At 39.9% G+C, this 12,358-nt stretch overlaps 1 protein-coding gene and 1 pseudogene across 1 annotated transcript; one reads left to right on the top strand and one right to left on the bottom strand.

Annotated features, from left to right (window-relative positions):
- Positions 1-750: 750 nt before the first annotated feature.
- On the top strand, positions 751-1,692 carry LOC116101612 (annotated as a pseudogene).
- A 4,065-nt stretch (positions 1,693-5,757) lies between these two features.
- Positions 5,758-11,990, bottom strand: LOC116101613 (olfactory receptor 5). Its single transcript, XM_031385302.1, has 2 exons — positions 11,886-11,990; positions 5,758-6,696 (listed from the first exon to the last, which is right to left on the bottom strand). Exon 2 carries the CDS (start codon positions 6,694-6,696, stop codon positions 5,758-5,760), a length of 939 nt encoding a protein of 312 aa, XP_031241162.1. The 5' UTR covers positions 11,886-11,990.
- Positions 11,991-12,358: the final 368 nt, after the last annotated feature.

Below are 12,358 nucleotides of genomic sequence, written 5' to 3' on the forward strand. Positions count from 1 at the left end.
AGCATACAACTTCTTGGAAGGGTTTTTGGCGAAAGAACTCTGACCCAGAAATGATCATTTAAGGTCATTAAAAGCAAGAAAGTATTCTTTATTTTATAAAACATAATCTCATCTATTGCTATATTTAATTATCATGAAGATTTTGGGGTATGGTTAAGTATTACATTTCTTATGTAAGATGAGCAAAGTCCTGGGTTCAATTCTCAGCTGTACAAAAAAGTCAAGCCAAACCTAACCAAACCAAACCAAACCAAACCAAACCAAACAAAAACTAAATATTCACAAGAGAAAAGGGTTTTTTGAGAATGAATTTCACTGTTTAATTTCTTTTAGATTTATTTATATTATATTATGTGTATGATGGTTTTGACTGCATGTGCATGCCTGCTTCTCACAGATGGCTGTGAACTGCCGCGTGGGTGCCAGGAATAAAACTCAGGTCTTCTGCAAGAGCAGCCAATGCTCTTAACTACCAAGTCATCTTCAAGCTCCTTGGCTCTGTTTTTACCAATACAGTAACTGGGGCTCACAAATATTGGATATCTTTCTTAGAATTTAAGCCTCAGTAAGTTCCTCTGTGTGTCAATTTTCCATTTCTGGTTTTGAAGTTTTCCGGTTTCTCCTTATTGCTCTGCCTGTCACAGGTCAAGCCCTTGTTAACCCGGTTCAACTCTAAGAAGGTTTAACCACAGATACCTTTATACTTTTGAACAGACCAGTCTTTATAAACTTATTTCTTTCTTCACTTAGATGGAGAGATCTCTACAAGTGGCCAACAGGTCTGTTGACCAGGATTTTATCCTGTTGGGTTTTTCTGCCAGTAAAGACATCAAGGACAGCCTGTTTGTTATCTTTCTGACTCTCTACCTGCTGATCTTCTTAGAGAATATATTAGTTATCTACCTCATCAGCAGCCACCATGAGTTGCTCCACAAACCCATGTACTTCTTCCTGGGCAATCTCAGCTGCCTGGAAATGTGCTATGTGTCAGTCACCATGCCCACCCTACTCTTGGGACTGAGGTCCAGCCCTTACCATGTGTCCTTCTCATTCTGCATGGCTCAACTGTTTTTTTTCACCTCTCTCATTAGTACCAAGTGCACCCTCCTGGCCTCTATGGCTTATGACCGCTACGTGGCCATCTGCTGTCCACTGCACTACTCACTGATCATGAGGCCATAGGTCTGTTGGGGATTGGTCTTGTCCTCCTGGGTGGGTGGACTATTGTTTTCTGTGATCAATACCACATGCATTGCAAGTCTGTCCTACTGTGGCCCCAATGTCCTCAACCACTTCTTCTGTGATGTCTCTCCACTGCTCAACTTGTCTTGCACCCGTGTGGCTCTTACAGAGCTGGTCCACTTTATCTCAGCCATTGTCATCTTCTGTGGGTCATTGCTGGTTGCTCTGGCCTCTTATGTGGCTATTGGTAGGGTGCTGATCCAAATGCATTCAGCAGCTGTGAGCCACAAAGCCCTCTCCACATGTGCCTCCCACCTCTTTGTAATGGGTCTTTTTTACTCTGTGATCCTCTTTATGTATTCCAGGCCCAGCCAGGTCAAATCCACAGACCTCAACAAGGTGCTGTCAGTCATCTACACGGTGGTTACACCCATGTGCAGCACAATCATCTATTGCTTGAGGAATAGGGAGGTCCATGCAGTGTTGAAGAGAACCCCCTGTCTGTGCTGAGATTCTTGAGAGGGGTGATGTCCTTTCTCTCCTTGTTTGAAAACCAATTTATGGCCAAATACACATAAAGAAATTCCAAAGAAACATGGTAGATGTTTCCAGAACATTGTATAAAAGGACTTCTTAGAGACAACATGAAAAATAGGAATATTGCAGGGGCTGACAGGATGCCTCAGTGGATAGAGACATTTGTTTTCAAGCCTGATGACCCAAGTCCCCAGGACTCACATTATAAAAGGGGTAGACTGATATCTGCAGGTTGACCTCTGATCTTCACATATGCATGGTGGCATGTATATAACCCAGTATGAAGATAGATAGAAAAAAGTGTCTTAGAGTTATCTTTGCTGTGATAAAACACCATGACCAAAGCAACTTGGGGTCAGAAAGGGTGTATTTGGCTTTCACTTCTACTTTATTGTTCACCATTGAAGGAAGTCAGGACAGGAACTCCAATAGAGTAGGAATCTGGAGGGAGGAGTGGATACAAAGGCCATGAGGAGTAGTGCTTGCTCATCATGGCTTATACAACTCAGGACCACCAGCCTAGGGGGTGAGAGCACCCACAATGGGCTGTGCCCTCCCACATTAATCATTAATTAAGCTCCACACGCTTGCCTGCAGCCAGATCTTATGGAAGCATTTTCTCCTCGCAGGTGACCATAGCTTGTGTCGAGGTGATATAACACTAGCCAGCACAGAAGAAAAGAAAGAAGTGAAGAAGAATGGAAGGAAGTAAAGAAAAAAGAGCAGAAGGAAGGGAACATTCCTGAATAAAAATAAAATAAAAAATAGTTGTGAACAGGAATATCAACAAAGAAATATATCTGCCCAGTAAATGCCAGAAAGATCAGCATCTTGTCTATTAAACACAGACTTGAAAGAAGGTTATCATTTATTCTTTGCATTCAAATGCACAATGCTACATATATCTAAGTAGAAATAGTGAAGAAAATGAACAAAATATATGAATGGTTACTGCAAAACTGACGTTTGGAAAAGATACTATACAAATAAATATTTGAAATGTTTGGAAATAACTCAAAGATCTACTTAAAGATTATTTACATTTATAATATACACATTATGAAAGGATTAAACTGGATCTGTGGTTACTGACATGAGGAAGACAACCCAGGTAGGTGGTTGAGTTGAAAATAAAGGAGACAATTACATGATTGTGTCATTCTTATAAGAAAACAATGGCAATGATAGTGATAGGAGTAACTATTTACACTAATATGCATCTGGAAAGGATTCTGAAAGAATATGCTATATATTATAGTTATCTGCTGCTAGAACTGTTTTGTTAATGAACAGGACCATGGGAAACTAGAATTTCCTATTTTATATGATTACTGTTTTGCATTAAGTTTGCATTAACTTCATAATTGAATTAATAAATAAATTAATAAAGAGAGTAAATAAGTTATATATGGTGGCTCATTCCTTAAATCGCTGCACTCTGGAGGAAGTTTTCTATGAGTTCAAGACCAGCCTGGCCTACAAAGCAAGTACAAGGTTAGCCAGGGCTACATAGTAAGATGCTGTCTGAAGAAAAAGAGAGAGGAAATAGAAATAAACTTGCTCGTCAAACTGGAAGATTTGGAAATTTTATTTCAAACAGTAGTTTGTGTTGACAGTCACTCAAGAGAAATGGGTATGTTTTAACCATGTTTATGATACTATTAAATGATTTTAAGAGGGGAAAAATGCAATATACTTCTTAGCCTCACTGGCTCTTAAGTTCACTTAAAAGTTGCCAATTCTCAAGGTCCCACATCTGGGCAATACGCTGTTACCATCCCACCGTATTTCCTGTAGATAACAGAATTCAGGTTCTCATGCTCATAGGCAAGTACTTTATCAACTGAACCATCTCCCCAGCTCTGTCCATTGACATTTTTTCATGAGACATAACCTTTCTAGTGACATCATAGTATTCTATTTTGTGGGTGTTCTGTACACAGACAACCTGCTGTTTGTTTCTTGGCATTTCTAGACAGTTCTTCATGTATCCCAGGCTGGCCTCAAACTCACTATGTAGCTAAGGATGATCTTGGAGTATTTCTCCTGTCTTCACCTCTGAACATGATATTTTGAATAGAGATGTTTTCAAATAATTTTCACTAAAAGCATAAAGCTTTATGAACTTTTTTTCATTGCTGAATGAATGCCTACATTCTATGTTATTTTCTGGATAAAAGTTACTCAAAATGATGTCTTTGCAGAATCCACAGTGTTTGTTATTTTTATGCATATGATCAAATGTTCCTCAGAAAGAATCCAGACAATTTGATTAACATCTGTCATTGTTACTGTCTTAGTCAGGGTTTCTATACCTGCACAACATCATGTCCAAGAAGCAAGTTGGGGAGGAAAGGGTTTATTTGGCTTACTTCCACATGGCTGTTATCACAAAGGAAGTCAGGACTGGAACTCAAGCAGGTCAGAAAGCAGGAGCTGATGTAGGGGCCATGAAGGGATGTTCCTTACTGGCTTGCCTCTTCTGGCTTGCTCAGCCTGCTCTCTTCAGCCCAGGGATGGCACCACCCACAAGGGGCCCTACCCCCTTGATCACTAATTGAGAAAATGCCCCACAGCTGGACCTCATGGAGGCACTTCCCCAACTGAAGCTCCCTTCTGTGATAACTCCACCTTGTGTCAAGTTGACACACAAAACTAGCCAGTACAGCTACTAACATTTGTTTTAAAAATATTCTTGTTCACTTTTAGAATTTGACTACATGCCCAGCAATTGGTTTCCATCGTCTTTATTGACACAATCGAGAAAAAATTAGGGAACGAGATTTTAGTATCAGCCCCTTCTCCTACACAAAACAATAACATTAGCAGCAATAATAAAAACCTTTTTGTCATAAGAGGTAGAAAGGATATTATAGGTGAGGGGTAATGAGGGATGCTGGAAAACGATGTATTCTGGAAGTGATAAGGCCTTTGTTCTCAAGAATTCACAGAAGCTATGGTTTTCATGACAAGATAAATCCAGTCAATTATTACAGCATGATTTGAGTGGCTCATTAGGCTCCTTCCCTAGCTGTAGAGAGCTATTGCCAACTGATGCCTGTTACGGGAGAGTACGTCATTTTTCTTTAGATATGTGGACCCTACCAGTTTGTTCATGCTCATTCAGGCAGTACTAGTTGAGCTCAGAGGAAGAAGGAAGAGCACATGAAGGTGCAAAGATGGAGTATTTGGGAGGTAACAATGAGTGGAAGGGTGGAGTTGATATAATCAAGATAAATTGTATACATGAATGTAGTTGTTGAAGAATAAATAGAACTCTTTTTAGATTTTTAAAATGGTATTCACAGAGGCTGGAGGGATGTATCAGCTGTTTAGAACACTGACTGCCCCTCCAGAGGACCCATATTTGATTTTCAGCACCCACATGTTGGCTCACAACTGTCTGTAACTCCAGTTCCAGAGGATTCAGTGCTACTTTCTGGCCTCTGTGGGTATCAGTCACTTACACCTGTAGACATATACATGCAGGAAAATACTCATGCACAAATGATAGAAATAATAACTTTAAAAAATTAAAAAATGTTTTTAGCTGTATTAGGCCAAAATTTCTCCAAAAGCAGAATAAATCCATACATTTATTAACTGGTAAAGGGGGACATCACACAATATGTATGTTATTTGGGTACAAAGAGACATAAATTTATGCAGCAATGTATACAGTGTTCAAAATATTTCAGTCACAATAGCCACATATGGCATAAACTCATTATTATAAAATTTCTAGAATTGATGAATCTACAGAAACAGAATATAGGCTGTTGGTTTCTTGGGGCTTGGAGTAGTGACTGGTGGATATTAGTAATGCTGTCTAATAGGCCTGAGTTTGTCTTGGGGGCAAAGAAAATGTTTTGGATTTAACAGTGGTGATGGCTGCATAATTACAAGGAAGCAAAGAAGAAAACATGACTGCATTGTGTTTAAAAGATGAAATTTATAGTGTGTGAATTGTATTTTAGTATAAAAATAGATATTGGTAATTTAAGGTCCCTCCCCAAGGACTCAGTCATTGGGTCAACCTCAGGACCAGTGCATGGTTCTATGGAGAGCTACTTGGACCTCCTTGTTCCGCAGACAGTAGATGACTGGGTTGCACATGGGGGTGACCACTGTATAGATGACAGACAGCACCTTGTTGAGATCCATTGCTTCTATGCGTTTGGGGCGGGCATAGATGAAGATAGTAACTGAGTAGAAGATGCCCACCACAACCAGGTGGGAGGCACATGTAGAGAAGGCCTTGTAGCGAGCAGTGGTAGAAGGCATGCGCAGAACTGCCCTGCCAATAGCCACATAGGAGGCCATAGTCGTGAGGAAGCAACCCCAAAGGATGACAATGGCTGAGATGAAGTCTACCAGTTCTGTGAGGGCCACATGGGTGCATGACAGGTTGAGTAATGGGGAGACATCACAGAAGAAATGGTTGAGGACATTGGGGCCACAGTAGGACAGGGTGGCAATGCATGTGGTCTTGACCATAGAGACCAACAGCCCACCTAGCCATGAAGTCATAGCCAAGCCCAGGCAGACCTGGGGCCTCATGAGTACTGGGTAGTGTAGTGGGCGGCAGATGGCCACATAGCGATCATATGCCATGGATGCCAGAAGAATGCACTCTGTGCCCACAAGGACAATGAAGAAGAAGAGTTGTGTCATACAAGCTATGAAGGGAATATGGTAGAGTCCATTGCATAGCCCCATGAGTAGGGTGGGCATGGTGACTGACACATAGCACATCTCCAGGCAGCTGAGGTTGCCCAGGAAGAAGTACATGGGCTTGTGGAGCTCTCTGTGACTGCAGATGAGGTAGATGATGACTGTGTTCTCCAGGAGTGTTAGCAGGTAGAGAGTCAGGAAGACAGCAAACAGGGAATCCCTTATGTCCAGCCTAGTGGACAATCCCAGCAAGATGAACTGCTGAACCCTGGTCATGTTCACCAACTCCAGGGACCTCTCCATCTGTAGAGAGACAAGCCTATTATTAACATCTGTCCTTCAGAAGCATCATAGTGAGAGTAATTAGAAGGATGTTCACAGTGCTTTACACCTCTAGTGGTCATCTCCAGGGATCTTTCCATCTGTAAAGAGACAAAGAAAATTGTTGACATTCTATCCTTGGTGATACATGGTGATAAGTTTTTTTAGAAAGATGTTCAGAGTACTGGGAGATCTCCAATACATTTGTGAGTCTAACATCTGTTGGAGATGTTTCAGCAAATTTATGGGACATTATGTGAGCATGATATCTCACTCTTATTGAACCTATGACTTCATACAGAACACCTAAGCAGTGGGAGAAACATGCATGGTGTCACTGGGTATATATCACAACCAAGCAAGTGAATCAATGGATGGTAAACTCCTCTTCCAAATAAAAATTAAATAATGGGTCAGGTGTGGTGGTTGTTTAATTCCAGCCCTTGAGAGGCAGGGCCAAGCAGATCTCTGTGAGTTGGAGGCTTACCTGGTCGGTGCAGTGAATCCCAGGTCAGCCAGTGAGGTCGTGTCTAATATCTTTTAGATTATATATCTATTATGTATGCATATATTATATATGCATATAATTATATATGTATACTATATATATTATACACATTCATGCACTACAAATATATACATATATATATATAATGAAGATAAAAAATTATATCATACTTTGTCAGTTTTATGAAGTCTTTTTGGCCATGTTTTGATTTCTTTCAATAAGTGACACATGCATTAAGACTAATATTCTAAGCCAGGTGGTTGTGGTACACACCTTTTATTCCAGTATTCTGGAGGCAAAGTTAGACAGATTGCTGTGAGTTTGAGGCCAGTCTGGTCAACAAAGCAAATTCCAGGACAGCCAAAGCTACCCCCAAAACATCTATCTTAAAAATTAATCAATCAATCAATCAAACAAACAAACAAAAAGAATAAAACAAAGCAAAGCAAAGCAAAGCAAAACAAAACAAGAGGGTACTCTATAAATCCTAAAGCAATAGTCTCGCTCCTTCTTCTTGTTTCTCTTCCTCATCTTTCTCTTCCTTCTACTTTCCTCCTTTTTTGATTCTTTCCAGAACACTGTAAAAAATTCTGTCCTTACCTTTATTTTACAAGAAAGACACTATAGATCATAGCACTAATATGGGACTAGAGAGACCACTCAATGATTAAAGCAACTTGCTCCCAAGTCTAACAAACCAAGTTTGATCTTTGGTCCTTTCTCATGGGGGAAAGTAGAACAGATTTCTGAAAGTTGTCTTTTGACTTCCACACACATGTCATGACACAGATACACATGTCACACACACACACACACGCACACATACACACTCACACACACACTCTACATCTTTCTTTCTTTCTTTCTTTCTTTCTTTCTTTCTTTCTTTCTTTCTTTCTTTTTCTTCTTCTTCTTCTTCTTCTTCTTCTTCTTCTTCTTCTTCTTCTTCTTCTTCTTCTTCTTCTTCTTCTTCTTCTTCTTCTTCTTCTTCTCCTTCTTCTTCTTTTGAGAGGTTAAGATTTCTTCCTTTTTTTTTTTTAAAACTGGATATTTTCTTTATTTACATTTCAAATGTTTTCCCCTTTCCAGGTCTCACCTTTGGAAATGCCTATTCCATCCCTCTCCCCCTGACTCTATGACACCCACCCACTCCTGTCTCTCTGCCCTGGTATTCCGCTAAACTGGGGCATCGAGTACCCTCAGTCCCAAGGGCTTTCCCTCCCACTGATGTCCAACAAGGTCATCCTCTGCTACATATGTGGCCAGAGCTGTGGGTCCCTCCATGTGTACTCTTTAGTTAGTGGTCCAGTCCCCGGGAGTTCTGGGGAGTGGGCTGGCCAGTTGATACTGTTGTTCCTTCCATGGGGCTGCAAACCCCCTCAGCTCCTTCAGTTCCTTTTCCAACTCCTCCATCAGGGACCTTGAACTCAGTCCAATGGTTGGCTGTAATCATCTGCCTCCGTATTTGTCAGGGTCTCTCAGGAGACAGCCAGCACTTCTTGGCATCCACAATAGCATCCAGGTTTGGTGACGGTGTATGGGATGGATTCCCAGGTAGGGCAGTCTGTGGATGGCCTTTCCTTCAGTCTCTGCTCTGCACTTTGTACATTTTTATTAGACATTAAAACTCAATTAAAATGACTTGCTCTAAATTGTACAACCAAGATGGGAAATGGGATCAGATCTCTAGATGACTCAATCCCCTGTCCAGCCACAGTCTCTAATTGTTATTTCCTGGTCAGTACTATTCTAAACGGCAGCAGCAGAAGCATCAAATGATTAAACACAATGGCACTAGTAATGACCACGATGCACTACACTCTTCCTTGGGCCAAAGTCTTTGTCTGCACTTCTCACATCTTAGCCCTTTAGAGCTTCATGAATCTTGATCAAGATGTCACTGCATCATCACAGCGGACATTGGGATTGAGAAGAACCATACTCAAGACATGGGAGAGGGAGTGAATGAGCAGAGGTGGTTTACAAACTGGGCTCTCACCAATTTTGTGTCCTGACATTTTAGGTACCTGACAGCAAGTGAGCGAAAACAGGAAATATGGTTCATATGCACAGTGGAGTTTTATTCAGTTGTAAAGGAAAATGAATGAAATAATGTTCCCAGAAAAAAAAAAAGGTTTTAACTGGAGATCATTGTATTAAGTGAAATAAGTATTGAATATTTCCTCACATACACAAAATTCAGTAATAAAATATAAAGATAGATACATTAGGAGAAATAGGGAGGAGAATCACAGCGAAGCAATTTTTGTTTAAAAATTGCATAATGAAATTGAATACTAAGATTTTGTGTAAAAAAAAAAACCTTATAGAAGCCAAATGTCTCATAGGTCTTTTAGGTAACCACTGCAATATTGCCCACACTCAAGGAGATGACTCCATACCCATGTGCATATGAGTAGCACTGCTTGGACTTAGTGGGTTAATTTCTTTTTAAGAGTTGAAGATGGAAGGAAGATGTATTGGAAGGGACTGGATGGATCACAGGGAGAAGGTGGGGGTGGATATGATCAAAGCATTATATTCATGCCTCAAATTAAAAAATATCAAAATTAGAAATAAAGTTTTAATGGGGGAACTCTGCATGGATAGATAGTTCTCTCTGAAGGTTTAGATTAACATAAAATAATAAAATAAAATAAAAGAGAAATATTATGGATATGGGACAAAAAGTAGTTGTGGGGGGTAGAAGATGAGAGCAGAGGGGGTGAATATTATCAAAATATATTATATGCACATATAGAAACGAAATGTCAAAAGCCAGTACTTTCTATGTTATCTTTTAATAAAAGTTAATCAAATTTTAAAATTCTGTATTCTTTCTTTCATTCCATAACACATCTCAGAATTTTTGGTTTGGTCAAATCTCTATTTTATAGGTTTAAATATTGACTTGGACAAACTAATAAGAGCTCAACGATTTTTTTTTTTGCCAAATTTTCATAAGAATGATACTATTCTTGTACCTTCATGGTAGAAGCAGTGGCAGCGTGGGCTGATTCTGTCTGCGCTGCTGCACATGAGCTTCTTACTAGTCTGCACTGTTGTCTGGGTAGTAGGTCTTTCCACAAACTTACACAAGTGCTATCAAGGGTTAGGTTCTGAGTCTCTGCAGTTTGGCTTCTATTTGTGGTTGAAAATGGAGTCTTCATCATCCAGGCTCAGACTGATGCCAAAATTCTGAAGAGTCTGTTAGACACTTCACTGCAAAGCACTCCCTTTCTTGCAACCCTCCTATATTGTTTCCCCCTCTTTCCTGGTTCTGTTTTTGAGTTTCATTCATTCTCTTCCCCTTCACAATGACCCCCCTCACTGACCAACTCTTCTATGAACGTTTTTATGGGTAGCATTTCCTAATAGACTGGAATGTAGCAAAGCTCTCCATAAAAATCCTACAAATATCTACCCGTCACCCAAAGTGTCTCAGAACTCCAGAGAACCAGAAGACACACCCAGCTCTATCTCAGTTTGTAATATACAAACCACTCACCAGCATCTGTTGACATATCTGTTGTATAGCCTGATTCTGACTGCTGGCCAGAGGAATATAAGCCATGATGATTCCCCAAATCTGTACTCTGGGCAGGCTACTAACTCTTCAAGTATCAACTGTATGTTTTTCAAGATGAGACACAATCACCTTTTTCTCTGGAGGCTATTTTACTGCCCCACAATGGAAGGAGAAACATGTTGTTAAGTACAAGCCTTTATTATAAGGCTTGAGCTCATAAATTAAACAGGGACAGTCGAAAATCTCTTTTCTTAAATAAAATCTAGCGGTTTTCCTCAACAAGACTATTGGCTAGAAGAATTCTTCAATAGTTATTGATTCCATTCTATTCCACATATGCTTACGAAGATGAGTTGTTAACATCAAAATGTTTGATAACCTTGAAGCTGTGTTTCTCTAGGAATTGCTTCAATTACTTTAACCTATTTTTTTCTTCTTAGCTATTTCATTTTTTGAAAAGAATAGATTCTATAATAAATTTTATAGCCTGCCCAAGTTCTCATCATTGTGATTATAACTGAACCACTGCAGAAAACAAGAGACTGAGTCATCCTGACAGATTATCTCTCCCTTGTAAATAGACGGTCTCTAAGAAACCGCCTGATCTCACCGTGCTATCAATCTTACTATCTCTACCCATTGTTACATATATTTTACATGATGTTATGAGGAGCATTAAGTGAATGTCTTTCAAGTATTTGGATATGATACCTAATAAACTACTATGTGTCCTATACAAGTTTATTTTCCTATGGGCAAGCATACACACCTGTCTTTGCATATGTGTAATTTCGGGACTCCAAGGCTGACTGAAGTGGGAGGGCCACAAGTTTGAGGCTATCATGATCTCTTGACTAAAGAAATAGTATATTCTTTCTGCTGATCCTCATTTTTAGGTAAGGTCTCATATATCCCAGAACTTGTTATCTAGTGAAGATAATCAGAGCTTATGTCCCTCCTCTATTTCCTGAATACTGAGATTACAAATATGTGACATCACTTCTTTTATTTATGTGGCTGGGTTCAGACCCAGCAATCCTTTCATGTTACCAAACACTTGACCACCTGAAATATATCCTCATCCCTGCTGTTCCTTGTTTTACCCCTTCAAAGAACTTTTCTGTGTCTTCTCACCTTCTTGTTGAAGACAGATAGGTACAAACCCTTTCTTGCTGATGTTGAATGTAGAGTAGGCTCTGGTGGTGGTCAGATGGAGCCAGCTGGCTCTAAGGATGGGCTGCCAAGAAATGGAACCTTTCAGTAGATCTTAAGAGAAACTGTCCTTGGTCTTAACCAAACACACACACACACACACCTGTGTTACTGTCCTGGAATGTCCCAGTCACCGAGTTGACTATACTGTGAAAGAAGACAAACACACAAGCTTAAACTAGCACTTTAGACCTAAGAGGATTCCCTTGTCCCTGTGGATTAGAAAAATCACTAAAGGAAAGCTTCAGAGAAGATGTAAAATGAGGGCCAGTGCCTGAGGTTGTCCTATGACTTCCACTTATGTGGTAAGACATGTGCATGCACACAAAAGACTTTCATAGCGCATTTTACTTGTTTTTAAAGTTAAATATACATACGAGTTAGCCATATTTTCT

The sequence above is a fragment of the Mastomys coucha genome, unplaced genomic scaffold (genome assembly GCF_008632895.1).
Source record: "Mastomys coucha isolate ucsf_1 unplaced genomic scaffold, UCSF_Mcou_1 pScaffold21, whole genome shotgun sequence".
In the NCBI taxonomy this organism is placed as follows: Eukaryota; Metazoa; Chordata; class Mammalia; order Rodentia; family Muridae; genus Mastomys; species Mastomys coucha.

Bases quoted from the DNA above. Each gene is read 5' to 3' on its own strand.
- LOC116101613 (XM_031385302.1), bottom strand. From the start codon at position 6,696: ATGGAGAGGTCCCTGGAGTTGGTGAACATGACCAGGGTTCAGCAGTTC.